Here is a 19604-nt window from a genome sequence, read left to right on the forward strand (position 1 = left end):
CGGTATAATGCTATCATAAATGATTGTTTTTGCATTTTACAAGAAACGATTAAAAATATAGAAGGTGAAATATTATATTACTTCGTTATAATAAAAAGTAAAGTTCCGTAAGAGATTTAAAATGCGTGTTTCACTTATTTATTTTAATCGGTGACGAGGAGCTAAAGCTATTCCCACTTGAACTTTAACTTACCAACACTTACTTAGATAATAATTATAGGTCAATGCTTGGTCAATGTATATAAAATAACAATACCGACTTCTCAAATCTCATTGCCAACTAAAAGAAAGTAAAACAAGAGCTTGCTTTCAATTGGCATATGCAGTAAAAACAGTAAAATCCAAGCAAGTGGGCATTCGAAAACAATTATACCTACAGCGACTCGTAGACACAAAAAACCATCCGGAATAGGGAAAAGTAAAATGTCGGACAGTAAAATTACGTATAGTGCACAAGCTAGTATATAGATTAATGGCGTGCCATACCGGACCGTAAAAAATCGGAATGCCGGACCGTAAAATTCCTTGTAGTGGACAAACGCCCTAAGCTTCAAACAAACGCGAGAATCGATTGCACTACTACAAGTACGCGGGGCCATGTGTGTGTGACTCTGGCCGCTTGTCGCGTACGCAGCGATTCTGGAAAAAACCGGTTTGCGCTTGCACAGGCAGAGGACAGTCTCAGGGTTGATACGACGCACGTTGTTTGTTTTATTAGTTGCAACTTGCAAGTTTGAATATTTTAATATAAAACGTAATATTTCATTGTCAAAAATTGTTGTTTATTGTACTGTGTGTATGAATAATAGTAGAAAAACTAAAAATATATCATACTTCAACTATCTCAGGGAGTACAATAGGTGAGTAAATATTTTGATTATTACTTTTTCAAGTCAGTACCTACTTGCGTTTATTTTATTAGGTCCTTTTTTAATAAGATGAGAATTGTACATGGTGTGTTTTTACCTTTCATTATTATTACAAGTTTAGCATTTGTAAGTATGTATGTATGTATTGTAAGTGTGTACATACCTAGGTTGGGTTGTAGTAGGTAGTTTTGTTTAATTTGTCTTAACCTATTGTGACAACCCTACCAAAATAGGTAACAATTTTGCACGTTCTTAAGAAGCTTAGTCTCTGTTCCGTCTTTCTACTCATGTGCGTAGAAAGACGTACATCGCGGCTGCCGAGTAGGTATACCTACTCGGCAGCCGCGATACACGCGACATGCGCTACACAGACCAAAAAGTTTGAGACGATGTAATAAAAGTTTCACTTTAATAAACAATAGCTGAATGTAATTATTATGTCATCCATACTTCCATACTTAATATTATAAATGCGAAAGTAACTCTGTCTGTCTGTCTGTTACTCAATCATGCCTAAACTACTGAACCAATTTTCATGAAATTTGGTATGGAGATATTTTGATACCCGAGAAAGGACATAGGCTACTTTTTAACCCGGAAAAATGACGCAATCCCGGAAATCCCACGGGAACGGGAACTATGCGGGTTTTTCTTTGACTGCGCGGGTGAAGCCGCAGGCGGAAACCTAGTATTCTAATAAATTACACACAACATATTACTATTAGAGCTATTTCAGACAAGCGTATTTTTCTACGCAAATACGGTCGTTTCAGAAAATCGGATGTCCGATTATATCGGAAACGGATACGGGCACATTTCGGCGAGTTCACTTGAACCAGTCAGTGGTATCGTAGATATGTACAATACGTTGTACCTATACATACGAGCTTAGAAGTGCGTCAACGCTCGTACGAGCCAAGCTTGTAACATAAGGTGCGTGCGTCACATGCTCTTCCAAAAACACTCTCGCGCGTATAAAACGCTAGTCTGAAACCGCTCGTTAGTAGGATTACTAAAAAAAGGTATTTGAATAAAACAACATTTTATTTCACATATTTATTAATCACCCTAATTAACACTAGAACTTAGGAAAATATTTACAATTTGTGAATAATGAGGAAATTTGCTAAAATTAACTGGGTAATTCACACTTATGCTAGTCTATTGTAAAATGGCATAATGCATTAGGAACAATGGACAATATCAAAGACAATAGACTTCATAGTTTATTTTTCAATGTTTTATTGAAAAATAGATTCCCTAATCGGCTGAACATTTATTTCGATTCATGTTAGGAAATGATAGGTATTAAAAGTCCATTATTCCCTAAACCACATAGCAAGCATTATATGTGCGGATACCTATCTTATGAATTTTATTCTCGACCTCCTAACTATATCACATTATCTTAACACACAAACATAATCTACTTAGAAATTACATAACAATCTTAGTCACATTATTGTTCTTTTTTGCATTAATGAAAGTAAATGCCAAAAAACAAAAATACTTGTCAAAACTAAGAGGAATTACAAACAAAACCAAGTTTATTATTTGAGTTGTTAACTGAATTAGTCATTAAATTCGATGTTTAAATCGTTACGCTAATATTATGATCTAATTCAATAAATTATACCTAGATCTAGTGAATAAACATTTTTTTCTCCAAAGATTAAGAAGCAAGGTCACTAGATATTTATATCATTCCGATTCAGTCTTACATATGATTGCTCCTTCTTAGATGTTCGGTTTCAATCAAGAACATATTGTATTCACTAAACAATACATATTTCGTCCAACATCAAATACAGAGACTACAATGTTTCATCAACATTTTAGTGACATTATTTAAAACATAGCTGTTGTGACACTAAAAATTTGTATATTTTTATAACTGTCTTCATTTTTTCTGTGTTCCTCTTTTAGTTTAAAAAATATCAAGATTTGCAAGTAACGCTTGAAATGCCAGGTCATAGACCAATGAGACCACAACCAAATACTTTATTTAGAAAATAATCTAATGAAAATACAGTTATATAAATATACCTATGTTTGCAATTATCATAACAAACGCTCTGTAGCTTTATGCACATCTAACATTACTTATTCATTGTATTCTCTCTCACATTTAAGTGAGATTCTTTAATTTAATTCATATGAATGTAGTTGATAATACAGTACATCTAACATGTATATAATTAAAAGCCAAATAGTTACATTAAAATACCTAAATTATTACATGTATCAAATTTGAATATAATTTTAAACACTGCGATACCTTTCCTTTCCAATATCATATTAAAATAAGTGTCTTTTACTTACTACTAAAAAAATACTTCTGCAAAATAATTTACTTAAACTATCAAATTGCTTTTAATGTTTCAGGAATACTCTGTAAGGTTTCAGATGCATTTTATCGGGTTAATCAATCAAAATGAAAACCTATGAAATAAGTATAATGTTAATTATTGCAATGTCTAATGGCACATGCTTACAAGGCCACAAATGCTTATTGCAAATAACTTATTGCTGCCAGCAATCACAACTTCATTAAGAATGTGATTAACACAACTGAAGCAGAAAGAAAAACATAACAAGTAAAGAATTAAGATAACATAATATTATGGTCTTCATACTGTTAAAATATTGAAAATACATGTAGCTCTATGTACACATTTAATACTCAAGTACTAATGAAAAATTGTGTCCTATTAAATCCAATCAACATAAGTCAGGATAACAGTTTCAATTGAAACAACCCCGATATTATATTTACTACTATTTATTTTATGAGACGGTTCAAATTGTATTTATAATAACAATACAAAATAATTCACTATTACACAAACAACGAGATTGAACTATTACAAGTACTAACATTGTAACTGAAAATCACATCCCACAGGAATCTTAGTAAAACAAAATTTGTTTATTCTCTAACATGTAAAAATAAATTATAAAAAATAGCCCATACGCGTGACCATTAATCAAATAATACCATTACAACAACACAATTTCAAAATCCGTAATAGTAAACGCTACCGGCGGTACATACCTAAGTCGAATCTACAAAATGGCGCGCAATGGGAACTGTCAAAGCAAAACTCACTTTTTACGCCGTTAGTACACCTACGCATTCGCGTGCGGCAGCGAATCTCTGCGAAACTACTGCGTAGCGAAATATCTGCGGAACGTTAGTACACAGCAATGTTTTCGCAACTTTTTCGCAATGCGTCTGTGTAATGGCCATTTCGCAGTTCCTTGCGAAACAATACTGACAAGGACGCGACTATTTCATCTATCTATGTGCTAGAGTGAGACATATCATATGCGAAATCCTGCCACACTACTGACAGATTTTTCGTTGTTTCGCTGCCGCACGCGAATGCGTCGGTGTACTAACGCCCTTAATCTGTGCCACGCGCCGCGTCACAATCACCGACACCGTATCTGTCACTGTCACTGTCACTAGTCACTTGTCACTGTCACTCAACACGAGCGGCGCTTCTTGGCCGCGCACTCCCCAAGGTCGCAGTGTGTTCGTGCCTACTTGTCGGTCGCCTGCACGTGGTCGGGGCGGTCGCCGCGCGCGTGCCGCGACCACATGCGGCTGTAGAGCATCTCGAGCCCCGTGGCGTACGCCTTGCAGTCGAAGAGAGGGCTCTCCGTGCGCGCGGCCCACACTTTCGCGCGGATCGCTTTGAGGCTGTTGAATTATAAGCATAAATATATTAGATAAATAAATAAATAATAATAAAAAAATGTATGCGTGTACTAGAGTACACACGTAAGAAGTGAAACTTCTTTATGACCTTAAAAATGTCACGCGTACGGCGTAACGCAAAAATATCACGCGTACGGCGTAACGCAAAAATGTTACACTAAATTTTTGTCCAACCCCGATAAAGAAGTTTCACTTCAATAAATAAATATATAGGACATCATTACACAAATCGACCTAGTCCCACAGTAAGCTCAATCAAGGCTTGTGTTGTGGGTACTAGGCGACGATAGATATAATATTTAATAAATACATATACATAGATAATAACACCCAGACCCAAGTACAAATAATTGAGTTCATCACACAAATATTTGCCCTGACCGGGGAACGAACCCGGGACCGTCGGCTCAGTAGGCAGTTACTTTACCACTGCGCCAACCGCGTCGTCAAAGATCCCTTTTTGATGCAATGCTACTTAAAATTAAATTATGTTTTGACACATTGTCTAATCCATCAGTAATAAATAAATATATACAAAAATAATTTCCCATAAAACAGAATCACTTAAGTTTTAAAACATGTTCAATTTCCTGATTTTGTATTGAAAGTGCTAGTTTTTGATGGAAAATTTACATTGATAGTAGAAAAATTAACTATACTCTTTTAAATCAAATCAAATAAAAAATATTGGAAATATGTATGTTTGTAAAAAAGCACAGTGAACTCTTCAAACCAACCACAAACAATTCCCAATTGGGTTTTAGGGATCCTACTCGCCTATTGCTGCCAAATTGTAGATCTAAGCTCTTTCAAAACAATGCTAGTGTGATGTGCATAAAGGTATTTAATCACATTCCTAAAGAGCTGCGTGAAATGCCAGGAAATTTGATGCGTAGAAGGTTGAAAATATGGTTGGCGGAAAAATGTTTCTATTCTTTAAATGAATTTTTTAAAGCGTGATATGTATTAATAAAAACCTGTTAATTTTGATGTTATTGGATGTATGTATGTTTATATAATCTGCAATGTAATCGTGAAAAATTTGTATGCCAATTGTTTGGCGAATTGTGTGGACTGTTTTGTTGATTGAATCATGTGACCTTGTATATTACCACAATTCTGACAAATAAATAAATAAATAAATAAATAAATAAAAATCCCTTTCAATTGAACTAATCTATTTTTCTTACGAATCTTTTTAAATGTTTATTTACAAATTCACTCATAATCCACTCAAACAAAAGCATAAGGTGACATTGCTCTTATCTGTATAAAAATGCACTAAGTAAGATAAGCATGTATGTGTAAACGACAACATATTATAAACTAGCTTTCCGCCCGCGGCTTCGCCCGCGTTTTTAAAGAGAAACCCGCATAGTTCCCGTTCCCGTGGGATTTCCAGGATAAAACCTATCCTTTGTGTTAATCCAAGTTACCCTCTATATGTGTGCTAAATTTCATTGTAATCGGTTCAGTAGTATTTGCGTGAAAGAGTAACAAACATCCATACATCCATACTTACAAACTTTTGCCTTTATAATAGTAGTAGGATGTGTACTCACTATTCTCTATCGGTTCCTAGTCTTACAGCTATATCTTGATACTCCTGCCGCGTCCGGGCAATGAGTTCCGGACATCCGAGCGTATTTAATTGTGATGCTGCAACTCTGCAAAAAATATACATACATGCATAAATAAAACTTTTCTAGAATATGTGTGTAGTTAAAAGGCTCTCAAAGATATTGAAAATGATGAAACCATTTTCATGTGCTGCTTCGAATCGAAAGTATTATATGAAAAACATTTTTAGACACCAAAAAGGTTTAATAAGAAACAACGTACCAAACCATTAGCTATTTTCAAAACAATGTTAACTATTAGCTATTTTGATAAAAGATACCCATTTAAAATTGCATACATAACATTAAAGAAAGTTATGTATTCAACTAGAAACAAAGATGTTACCTTGAAGCCAGCGTCTCTCCAGGCAATGTGACCACAGGAGTGCCAGTCCACAATATATCCATGCTTGTTGTATGTCCGTTACACAGTGGTGTATCCAGACAAACATCGGCCAACTGGCCTCGCCTCACATGCTCCTCTTTGGCCGCTACATTTGAGAATATTATGCGACCTGGCGGGAGTCCTGGAAATAATTATAAGTGTTACATTAAATCTATACTAATATTATAAAGAGGAAAGGTTTGTATGTATGTATGTATGTATGGTTTTCACGCATAAACTACTGGACCGATTTTGATGAAATTTGGCACAGACAATCTTTAGACCCTGAGAAAGAACATAGGCTACCTTTTATTGCGAAATATGTACCACGGGCGAAGCCGGGGCGGTCCGCTAGTTATATATATAAATCTCGTGTCACAATGTTTGTCCTCAATGGACTCCTAAACCACTTAACTGATTATAATAAAATTCGCACACCATGTGCAGTTCGATCCAACTTGAGAGATAGGATAGTTTAAACATGTAGGTACCACGGGCGAAGCCGGGGCGGACCACTAGTTAAATTATAAAGGCAGAAGATTGAATTTTGTAACTTGAAACATAGATTGGTGCGTCACTTAAAGATATAGCAAAGGTAAAACGAAAGATGGAGGTTCATAGCCAATCCCACAATAAAATTGCATTGAGTGCTAAAGAAATCTAATTGAGATTATATTCAAAAGGCAAACAACATACCACAATTGTTTTTACGTGAATAATTGTAATATGTCTACATACTATAATACATAGCCTTCATGTAGAATTGAAGTTCATTATTCAAAAGAATAACATCAAATTTTTTACATCATCATAACCATTTGAAAAATAACCGGAATTAGAAGATAATATGATTTATCAACAATCAACAATGTATATTGTAAGATTTAACCTTGAATGATTAATGATAACATGATAAAAACTATAAACATAGATTATCGAGTTATCATTTCGTTTCACTTGTACTCAATGATAGATAACAAAATAATAGTTTAGTTTTCAAGCATATATTATCATTGCCGACAAAATAAATTACGTAGTCAAAATGTTCTACTAAATGCTTTTTGGTAATTTGCATGGTAACTTTCAACTTTTGGACCAATTTTTTTTGGACCTACTCATTTTGTATTATATTAGTAATTCATTCAACTACTCCATAGCGTAACCACTGTTTTACTAATGAATTTTATAACAAATTACTGGACAAATAAAGTTATTTCATTTCAAGTTATGTCAATTACTTCAAATTGTTATTTTCCTATTATAAATAACTAGTGGTCCGCCCCGGCTTCGCCCGTACATACTTAGTATCCTATGTCCTTCACCTGGCTCTAAACTACCTCCCTGCCAATTTTCAGCTAAATCGGTTCAGCCGTTCTTGAGTTATAAGTGGAGTAACTAACACGACTTTCTTTTATATATATATATATATATATATATAACCCAAGAAATGTAAAGTCTCCTTACCCAATTGTTGTGCCGTAGCTTGCAAGTTCGGTTCACCAACCGCCGGGAACCTCAAAAGCCATAGCACGCTATTCGGCACATGTTTCAGAATATACACCCACATGTGCAAAGTCAGGGGGTCAATCTTGTATAATTGGTTAAAGTTGCAATACACAACTGCGTCATCGGGCAAACCGTACTGTTGTCTTGTTGTTATTACTATGGATTGCGGTACTTCTTCGCCGGTGGCTGCCTTGTTGTTTGTTTGCGTTGTGGCCAGACCGTTTTGCAGGATAACCCCGTTTACGGATGTCTGGAATATGCATTATTATTGGTACTTAAAGCAATTTAATACAAACGAAATATTAAAAAAGATGTTTTTATCAAACTACGGAAATTCGTTTACGTATTGATATGAACGTGATAAGAATTTTTTATGATACGATAGTAATTAAGATAGAAGTTAAAACTATATATTGCACGCCTCATAAGCGAAGCGTTGAGGTGGGTACTACTGTCACTTCGCGCAAAACATCTGATTTTTCAAACTTAAAATGTCTTTATGTATCATACATTGCACTTGTAAGATAATACATACACACACATATTAAGAAAAAACACTATTTTTAACGTTCATGATATTTTTGATGTCATTTTTGTTATTTAAACTAGTTAAAAAACAGTTTAAAAAAGTTCTGTCTTGGACGTCCGTGTGTCTGTATGTGCGGATCCTTTTTCTTGTTAACACGATAGCGACCGAAATACTTTACTAATCGAGTCTTTTTTTTTTCTCTTACGCTTGAGTATGCTCAGGAATAGAACCCTTTCATTTTTCAGGGTCTGATTCGATGTGGTTTAATTGTTATTAAATAAACAAAAATAATAATTAATAAATATTTATTAAAAAAAAATTATGAGGCGTGCACTTTTGGATTTTCCAAATTATTTTAAAGTTATAGCAAAAATATAGATTTTTTTGTAGAAAAATATTTTTTTTTTACTCACAATATGTATTTATAATATTTCAGATGAAAGCATTTACCTGTATTTGTCCTGAAGCGATCATAGTCTCAATAGGTGTAGTGGTTGGCAACTCGGCAACCTTCAACGAAATTTCCACCGGTCTTGCTGCTCTAACGATTTCCTTAATCTCCTTTATGTCAGTATTTTCCACTAGCGGCGATAAATCAGTAGCATTAATGACAGCCACGTTATCAGCGACACTTCCTAAATTATTGTGCGATTTAATTTTATCGCTAAGAATTAGCCTCTCTTGTAGATGCGGGAACATTTGTTTATGGTCACCGACAAAATAGGTGTGCGGCATGTATGCGAGCTTTTCGCTATATTGACTAGCCAATTCCAAAGGTGACGTCACGGCGTCTGTAATTAAATAGTCCATATAACTCGCTCCGCTAGTTCCGGGATAACCCAACCACATGACCTGAACCGGAGCGGGTCTCAGGGCGAATATTTCATTCCTAGCGCCTTTTGTATATCCATTCATGTTCACGAGAATGTGAATTCCATCTCCATAAATCTTATCAGCCGCTTTACCATTACAGGGTAATTGCGATAGATCAATGAAATGTTCCGCTTCCCGGGCGATTTTAGAGCGGAATGTTGTTCCATCGTCGGGGCTGAGCGCATAACAGAAGATCTCGACTTTAGCGCGATCGTGTAGACCGGGCACGGATTGCATAAGATGGGACGTCGGATGATTACCGAAATCGCTGCTAACGTATCCGATACGCAAGCGCCCTTGCAAATCGCGAGGGAATTTGTATGGAGGCTTGTGCAATACTTGCACTTTCTCTAAACACAAATTGGCATGACGGGCGGCAATAGCCTTTCTGAAATCGTGTGTCAGTGGATACAGCATAGAGTGATGCGGATGTACCGATGGTAGTCTATTCTTTTCGAGCTGCTCAGCTACAATACTAACTAGTTTCTTCATCCTCGCCTCATAATCGGTCCAATCGCACACGATTTGCAAACAATGCGCCAAGTTGCAATACGCATCAGGGAAGTCCGGTTTGAGTTTCAACGCCGTCCTGTACGACTGTATGGCTTCTGGAATGTTCCCTGAGTCCTTGTGAATACTAGCGAGATTACTGTGAGCGTCGGCGAACGCGGGATTAATTTGAATAGCTCTTGTGTAACACTGTAGCGCGCCAGCGACGTCTTGCATTTCTTTGAGCGTATTGCCCATATTACTGTATGCATCAGCGAATGTTGGCTGAATGCGAATTGCTTCCTTGTAATGCATGAGGGCTTCATTAAGTTTCCCTTGTTGTTGTAAAACAGACGCCAAGTTGCTGTGAGCGGCAGCAAACTCTGGGAAAACTTCTAAGGCCTTCAAGTACAAACGAGTCGCTTCTTCGATGTATCCTTGTTCACGTTTAATGTTCGCCAAGTTGTTAAGAGAATCAGCATGAGATGGACACAGTCTAAGTGCCGTATTGTAGCATTCCTCAGCATCGACTACTTGGCCTTTTTCCTTGAGAGCATTCGCCAAGTTACAGTAGGCATCGGGGAAATTTGGTTGCAATTCAATTGCTCTTCTATAAGTGTCAATAGCTAAGTCAATAAGACCTTGTTCATAATACACACATGCCAAGTTTCCATGGACAACAGCATTGTTAGGTGATAGATTCAACGCCCGCAAATAAGCAGCTACTGCCCTGTGTAATGGAAAATAGACATTAGAAATAGTTTCCTGCCAAAAGCATTATGAAAAAGGAAAGTGGAATCATATTTACCTGTCAAAAATTCTAGCCTCCTTCAGTACATTTCCAAGGTTTATGTATGCATCCAAGAAATTGGGGTCCAAAGCCACAGCCTTTTCGAAATGATGGATTGCCAACCAGATTTCACTTTGTGCGTTAAAAACGCACCCTAAGTTACTCCATGCTACAGCAAAGTCTGGTCGTGTTTCAATAGCTTTCAAGTAACATGCCTAAACATACAAAAAGAAAATGTTAATTCCATTTTTCACAACTGATTGTACAATGATGAAACATCGAAGTATATTTTACGCCAAATTTGAAAATTACACCAAAGCCGCGGTTGGTAGACTGGGTGAGAATACATAAACAATTATCACCGAATCCCAACCGCAAAATAATTTACGCCAAGTGCACCCTACGTTTCGAAGCTACGCTGACTGCAAAGACACATCAGTAGGAAATGCAAACGACCCAATCTACAAATCATCTAATTAAGCTACGAACGAAACAATAACGTAACGTAAATGGAAGAAATTGAAGACGCTTCCACTTCCTAACCGATGGAGGATGATCACGACAATGAACAATAAGAGCACGCGTTGTGTCCGAACCTGCCTTATCAATTTCTCTCAAACCTTGTACACTTTACCTGCGTTACACAGAATGTTGTCATCTCAGCGTGATTGCGAGGGGAGTACCAACCATAACCCAGCTAGATACAGCGGCAGTCACACCTACTGTCTTACCAGACAACACCTTGTGAAAATATAACAGAATTAGTCGATTTTGAGTCAAACTAGTTCAGCCGATTGTCGTATAAAAATTACATGTTTTATGACTTGAGAGGATCTTTGCCAGCTCACGCTGTCTATTAGCAGAGTTGTCAGGCATGATGTGGATGACCAAATAATATTGTATAAATAAACATAACTTACTACGTCAACCACTAATGATATAAACGCTACTTTGATTCCTTTGATCCTCTTTTGTAATGTATATGTTGTAAGAGATCACTACAAGCCAGGATTAAAAGTTACTAAGTAGTTATTTTGGAAGAGAACAGGATATATCAGTTTTTTATACATTTAAATTTATTCGTATTATTAGAATACTCTCCGTTTATTTTCAATCTACCACACAATGTTTATACCTAAATGTAAAAATTATCATGTCAAAAGGAACACACAATTCTGTTGAAATGTTAATGTAAACAAGCATTAACATTGTGTGGAAAATTGGTTTAGGGTTTTTACGCAGATGCACAAAAAATCAACACAAATTTTTGTCGCTCGACATTATTGTAACAGTTGAAAGGGGTGTAATGAAAAATTCGGGAAACTAAGTTTAAGCGTTTATGTAGTTTCTCGCATTTTTCCGCTGCCACAATAATGGTTTAAACAGTGGTTTGCTTAAATAGAATGAGTTTGCATTTTAAAAACCAATAAAGTCTGAAACGGTCGTTGAAACCATTACGTAAGCTACGCTCATGCAGTTGGAGGGTAATATATTTTACGCAATTGCAATGTACGCTGATGCCACAGAGAGTACTCTAATTTTAAACGAGACAAAGGCAAGAGACAGAGAATCCTGTTAACTTCAGAGCAAACCAGAAAGCGGAGCAAAATTGTATTTACCTTTGCCTCGTCCAGTCGTCCCAGGGCCTTGAGCAAATTGCCCAAGTCGCTTCTAACGCAGTAAAGATCCTGTAACAATATTACTCGTGTATTTGCGCATTTGCATACTAGAGTCGAGACGTTCAGTTTTAAAATAAAAAAATCGCAATCAAGTTTGATAAATTTATTGCAATTGTACATTTAATGCACATGTATTATTTAAACAATATTATACAAACATTTTTAACAAAAAAAAATTAAGAAGAAATTCTAAATTCCATATGATGACGAATACGTGACGCAAAACATGTAGCTGTTTACATTGAAGTAAAAACAAACATATAAATTGAAATAATAACATAACCTACATACTTTTGACTGAATATTATATTTGTCATGTTTTAAGTGTACGTGGCACATCGCCCAATGGGTAATTAGAGAACACGGAAATTATATTTGCGACCTTCAAGGGTGTGGCATTTATCTTAGTTAGCGAACAGACAATGTATGTATATGTTTATGGTGTGCAGATGTATGTATTTAATCGACGAGCTATTGATCTATTTTTTACGATACAGGAAGTTAAACGAACACCTCAATGAAGTTTGCAATGCATACTTTCCTATACGTAAAGGTTACGTTTAATTGCTACATTTTTATTTTTTTATGTGTATAGAGATGTACTTAATATGCAGAATTTTGAAATAAATTATCAGAATATAATTACACTATGAATATTGTTATAAATATGTAACATGTAACAAATGGAAATGTTTATCTTATTTGTGATAATCCATTACTCATAAATTAATGCAATTCTCTCTATAAGTTCGATCAATTTGAAGTACATACATAGTTGTTATGCAAACTAACAACAAAACAACTTTACCCAAATAAAATCTCATTTATCGCTAGTAAGATAATAAAATATATGTCTATAAAACCAAAATTACTTTGGTAATACTTTAATGTAATACGAAAATTAATCCGTTTATATCGTATTCACTGTTATATTGATTTCTTGATATTTGATAGGACGATAACTTAGACGGTACAAGGGATATTTTATAGGGGAGAAACGAGGAAATTGCTGGAAAAGTTATACGCGAGTGTATTTTATTACAATAGCTACATATATTATGCTTCCTGTGTATTCTAAGTTCCTTTACGCTTCGTTTCTACTTGTATTACGAACCACGTGTAGTTTATTCAATGAAAATTTAATAAATAGGGAGATGTCCAATTCATCAATCGTATACAATGTAGATGTGTGTGAGTTTTGTGTAAAATCAGCGGGCAGATTCATTTTTTAATTAAAATTGATGCTTCGATTTAAATTCAGACATATTTTGTACCTTTCTCTGCCGGCGGTTTAAATTAATTACAAAACAACCGCTCGGCCAGTTCAGTCGGGAAAGCGTAACAAACATCGTATATTTTTTGAGTAAAATAATCCGAATAGATAAAACATTGCCGATATAATGATAGGTGTATATAAACTACATATAATACAATAAATAATAATCATGTTTACATAATAGTAATTAAGGCTATAATAACCTCTATTCATCTATTGTCTCGTCTATTTTCCATTACATCAACGCTCAAGGCTATAATATGCTCATATGTGTCGTATATATCGTATAATATTAATATCTACACTATAATATTATAAAGAGGAAAACTTTGTTTATTTGTTTGATTGTAATGAATAGGCTCATAAACTACTGGACCGATTTTTAAAATTCTTTCACCATTGGAAAGCTACATTATCCACGAGTAATATAGGCTATATATCATCATGCTAAGACCAACAGGAGCGGAGTAATGCGGGTGAAACCGCGCGGCACAGCTAGTGGTTTATAATATGATCAATGAACGGAATATAACATCGAGGGCACAAACGATGTCACCTTGAGCTGTTGCTGTTGTTCAAAGCGGGCGATTATGTGCGATCAGTGGAAATGTTTTGATGGAAATTTATGAAATACGTTGACTAAGATCACAATCGCTTGGAATTGTAAAAGGACGGATATTGTATGGCGATAAATTTATACTGAGACAATGTAAACGTTTCAAAGTTTACATTACGTGTTCCATTGCGAACAAGGTTTACTGCCGGCCAATAAAGCAACATTTCTTATACCTATAGCGGTTTCGTTTCGAATCCTTAATGAATCAAGAACGTTTGGTCAGACGTAATGAAAATTTATAAGACATAGATTACGTTGATAATAAATTTATCAAAGATTTTTAGATTTATACAAAGCCACATTATAATTTATCTAGGTACCGGCAGAAAATATGCAAACAACAAAAGTATTTTTTAATAAATAGTATGCAAGTAAACTACACCGGCCGCGGCGCATACATACGTTTATAATTTTCTCCATTTAAACCCGGATTTTAATAAAATTTCGCCAATTAATACTAGTGTACTGGTTCAATTCGTTATGAAACAGAATAATACCGCATTTACTATAATAACCTTAGTCAAGCTTGGATCAAAGTGAAATTTGTAAAAGGTGTGCATTGAAATCAGTGTAAAGATTCTTTGGGGACAGCTGGAGCAACTTTTTATGTTAAAGAAAGGATACACTGCGAATTGAAAGCGTCCCTCTTTTTTTGGAGAAGATATGTTAAAATCGGATTATAATAGTAGCAGTTGACTTTAAACCTTGAATACTTTTTTTAATATGAACCAATAATAATCAAAAGTTTTATAATAACATTTCTATTCTGAATATACCATGTTATTTTAACTTACTCATTGTCCACGTTTTATACCTTTTTTTATTGCTATGAAAATTTTAGAAGCTGAAATAACTGCAGCGCACGTCAATAAATTTTGAGCGAAAATCTGAACATTCGGTCAAATGTGCTCTTTGACTAACAAAGCCAATTAAAGGCATATAAAAGCTAGTGTGGATAAAAATAAATACATGTCAAAATAAATGCTTGTGTTAACAGACAAATTGAATAGGTTTGTTTTAACTTGCAAACTCATAGACCAATTATCATAGTCTCTATTATAGATGTGTGAATTTGTACACATTATAAAATTTTCATAACGAGTAAATTGCTACTATATACACAACTAGCTTTTCGCCTACGTTTTCAAAGAAAAACCCGCATAGTTCCCGTTCCCGTGGGATTTCTGGGATAAAACCTATCCTATGTATGTATTAATCCAAGTTACTCTCTATATGTGTGCTAAATTTCTTTGTGATCTGTTCAGTAGTATTTGCGTGAAAGAGTAACAAACATACATACATACACATAGTAATTTTTTTAAAGCAGATTATTTTACAAATAAGTAACATGTTAGTTTTTTTTTGTCAAGGTCATAACATAAACTTTTATCCCATTTCTTTCCTCTCACAGCTCATTTTAAAGTAGCCTTAATTATTTCTCAATCCTAAGGGAATCAAGAAAAACACAGAGGCAGACAGAGTTACTTTTGTTGTATAATGTTAGGTCACACAATTTTTTTATCTCATTTTCAAAGGTACATTTACTATCTAAAAGCAGTTAAACAATCTGTCCAAATTATTACTAGACCATAAACAAGCCCTTCTCATTGTTACATCATGCTAGCAGGAAGGCAATTTAAAGACTGTCACTTCCTACTTAATGCCTAATGGTATTTGTATGAATATACTAAAGGTTAATCTATTGTGTACACTACAAAATCAATTTATTTGCAAGGTAGAAGGTAGCAGGTTTTTACATATTATCGTATTAATATGCAACTCACCTATTACCTGCTATAAAAATAATATTTTGAAGTAGATTTGCAACAAGTATATTGAAGCATACCAACCTAAAAAACAGATACATACTATAGGTATAACAAAACCACCCTAAACTTTTAATTATTAACAGGTACAGAGCTCTCTCTCAGTTTTCCTTCGTACCCATACTTGTTATCTTTATTAACCAATAACTATAACTACTAGTAAACTATAGTTAACTGAATGACCGGTTGGCTTGGTTGGTAGTGGCCCTGCCTTCCAAGCCAGAGGTTGTGGGTTCGATTCCCACCCAGGGCAAATATTTGTGTCATGAACATAGATGTTTGCTCTGTGTCTGGGTGTTAATTATCTATATAAGTATTTATTTAAAAATTATATATGTATGTTTATCAGCCATCTGGTTTCCATAACACAAGCGAAAGCTTAGTATGGGATCAGATTGTGCCGTGAAAATTGTCCTGAAATATTTATTTATTTATTTATTATTATTATTATATATACTCACTGGATTGTACTGCAGAGCCGTGACGTAGGCCTGCACAGCTTGCTCCATATCTCCCGCGGCAACCAGCGCTGCGGCCAGGTTGATGTACCCATCTATGAAGTCGGGCTTCAGCCGCACAGCGTGCCTGTAGTTCTCCAACGCCTCTTGCAGCTGACCCCTCTCTTTGTAGACATTCCCCAGGTTGCTAGGAAGAATTTAACTTTTATGATCTATTCTAATATAATATATACAACTAAAACAAAAGACTTAATCTATACTAATATTATAAAGCTGAAGAGTTTGTTTGTATGAACGCGCTAATCTCGGGAAATACTGGCCCGATTTGAAAAATTCTTTCGGTGTTAGATAGCCCATTTATCGAGGAAGGTTATAGGCTATATATATCATTACGCTACGACCAACAGGAGTGGAGCCACGGGGGTGGAACCATGCGGAGCAACGCACATTGTATTAATTTTCTATTACAGTTAACTATCACTGGACTCGTAACAGTGATAATCCTGTGATATTAACAGTAGTGCATAGTGACCAGAGTTTATACAGAATAACTGTTAGACCGGGAGATACTGACACAAAATTTCGAGTCATTTGTAACAGGATGGCGATTCTACAGGGTTCTTAGTACGCAATGACAAAAAGAAAAACGATGGTGTGAACGCTGGTACCGGCGGCTTAGTAGCGTAGGCGTTAGTCGAACTCGTCGGAAAAATAGCGAAAGTCAAACGATTTGTAACACAAAAATTTTAGAATTTACCGATAGCCCATAAAAAAGAAGTAGGCGGTAGTGTCATGCCATACTTTTCCGGTATGACTTACAGCCCGCCATACCGACGCGAATGTGTTGATTTAAATAAAACAATTATTCAACCATTTGTATCAGGCTAACTTTTGCACAGGTAACCATCGTCGTGCAGCCATTTACGAAAATCGCCATGCCATACTTTTCGGACGATTACAAATGGTCGCCATACCGCCGAAAATCTGCAAAACATTTTTATTTCGCCAAACTTTTTGTACCAGTATTGCATTTGGATTTTTGGAGAGTATTTGATAAAATGTGACCATTATTATATTTGCCATACTTCTAGTAGGGGGAAAAAGTGCTGTCATACTTGAAAAATTAATTTAGTATTAATTTATATAAGTGAAGATTTCCAACACCTAGATCTTTGAAATTTTGTATTTATATTCGTTGATCCTCAAAATTACAGGAAAAATAAGTGCCATACTGTTACAAATCGTTTGACTTTCGCTATTTTCCGACGAGTTTGACTAACGTCCACGCGACTAAGCCGCCGGTACCAGCGTTCACACCATCATTTTTCTTTTTGTCATTGCATACTAAGAACCCTGTAGAACCGCCATCCTGTTACAAATGACTCGAAATTTTGTGTCAGTATCTCCCGGTCTATGTGTATAATCACAATCACAACATTTTGTTTTTCAAAACTTTTCCACTTACCATCATAGGTAATTATAATAATTAATGATAATAATTTTACCCATAAAAAAGTTAACTATCAAGCCAACGATCATACTATATTCAAGGCCAGATACAAAAATAAATCCCAATTAACCATAATATGACATAAATTATTGTCATTACTAACAATCTATTTTGGTGAGGACTTTTAAACATTTTACTAGATTTTATTGCTATGTTCATAAAAATTGTTGATTTAATAGCTGCAACAGTTAGATATGTTTATTTTTCTAATATTCTTTGAGAATTCAATTCATCATGCCCAATTGAAGAATCTACAAAAATGTGTTAACAATGTCAAGGCTTTTTCATCAACATGTTGATATGAATGATAAATTAGTCTGTATAATAAGAGTTATTATAGTAATGCCAAAAGAACAAGGTCTAGTTCAATGATAATCAAGAATAAAGTAAAAATTTACCTATAAGCTTCGGCTAACAATGGGTTCTGCTTGATCGCCAGTGTCGAGAAATGCGCCGATTTATCAAGTCGTCGGCATTGAAAATGTATAGAAGACAAAAGTAACAAGACACCAGTATTTGTAGCATCCTGTCGCCATAACTGCATACAATGCAATTCAGCGTTATCATAATCCCCAGCTTGGTACTCTCTATGCGCGAGCTCCAATAGTCCTGTGAAAATGACATTTACTGCTATAAGAGAACAATAAAACAAAATCTGAAGTAAATAAAAAGGTAAAGTACTAAAAAGAGCTCGCGCTAATCACCATGCTTTGACATAGGAACTATTTATGGCATAAAAACTTTTGAAATGAACAATGATATCAATTATATAATATATTAATAAAACTTACCAACGGTAGATATTTGCTGTATATCAGACATTTTTAATATCACGGCATTAGCTGCAACCCCCACAATTTGTTGAGGCTGCGTCGTGACAGCTTGCGGCACGGCAATATTCGCTTGAGGTTGCATTTTCGTTATCATTATTTCAATTGCAGTCCAAATTACCAAAAAACAACCATATGTTACACTCACTCACTAGCACACGTTGAATTTATTAATCTACAAGTCTTTTTCCATTATAAGCCATGGCAAATGGCAATTTAATTGAGAGAAATAAATTATTGACGAATTGAAGTGCTTCGATTCACTACAATTCTCTATCATTATTCATTCTTTTCTCAAGCGAAGCCAATGCGCATCGCTTTATACATAGACAATTAATTTGCGACCTGCGTCTTGTCTATGCTTAGGTACGCGACTTGCGAAGTTCAGTGTTGAAAAAAAAAATATTCATAGAGTTAGCAATAACTGTGGCAATAACCTTACGTGCTGGCCACGGACAATTCGCTATAGCGAAAATTCGCGCGGCGCGACTGGCGGCGCGTCTTGCGAATGAATCAAATGTATGGAAATGTACTGGGCATGCCACGCGCAGCGGCGACCAGCGAGACGACCGGCGAATTTCCCCAAGCGAATCGCGCGGCACGACTAGCGATCGAAACAAATGTA

General features: G+C 35.3%; 1 protein-coding gene across 2 annotated transcripts; it reads right to left on the reverse strand.

The window, feature by feature from the left end:
• Positions 1 to 1916: 1916 nt before the first annotated feature.
• On the reverse strand, positions 1917 to 19313 carry sxc (O-linked N-acetylglucosamine (GlcNAc) transferase sxc). 2 transcript variants are annotated; one of them, XM_089703052.1, is made up of 10 exons: positions 18941 to 19313; positions 18548 to 18758; positions 16643 to 16826; positions 12404 to 12472; positions 10803 to 10999; positions 9083 to 10724; positions 8062 to 8353; positions 6559 to 6739; positions 6156 to 6260; positions 1917 to 4575 (listed from the first exon to the last, which is right to left on the reverse strand). In XM_089703052.1, the coding sequence occupies exons 1-10, from the start codon at positions 19074 to 19076 to the stop codon at positions 4416 to 4418; spliced, it is 3177 nt and encodes a 1058-aa protein (XP_089559178.1). In that variant the 5' UTR covers positions 19077 to 19313; the 3' UTR covers positions 1917 to 4415. The 2 variants fall into 2 exon arrangements, with proteins under 2 accessions (XP_089559178.1, XP_089559179.1); XM_089703053.1 differs by lacking the exons at positions 16643 to 16826; positions 18548 to 18758; positions 18941 to 19313 and adding an exon at positions 11419 to 11525.
• Between the last annotated feature and the right edge of the window lie 291 nt (positions 19314 to 19604).

This window comes from Colias philodice, chromosome 14 (assembly GCF_061535455.1).
Source record: "Colias philodice isolate Cphi_HAF_F1 chromosome 14, ilColPhil1 Martin Lab GWU primary, whole genome shotgun sequence".
Lineage (NCBI taxonomy): Eukaryota > Metazoa > Arthropoda > Insecta > Lepidoptera > Pieridae > Colias > Colias philodice.

Excerpts from the sequence above, each read along its gene's own strand:
- sxc (XM_089703052.1), bottom strand. The coding sequence starts at position 19,076 with ATGATAACGAAAATGCAACCTCAAGCGAATATTGCCGTGCCGCAAGCT. Across the intron at positions 16,827-18,547 it reads TTGTTAGCCGAAGCTTATAG|CAACCTGGGGAATGTCTACA; the intron begins GTAAATTTTTAC and ends AATTCTTCCTAG. Across the intron at positions 12,473-16,642 it reads CGGCTCTGCAGTACAATCCA|GATCTTTACTGCGTTAGAAG; the intron begins GTGAGTATATAT and ends ATATTGTTACAG.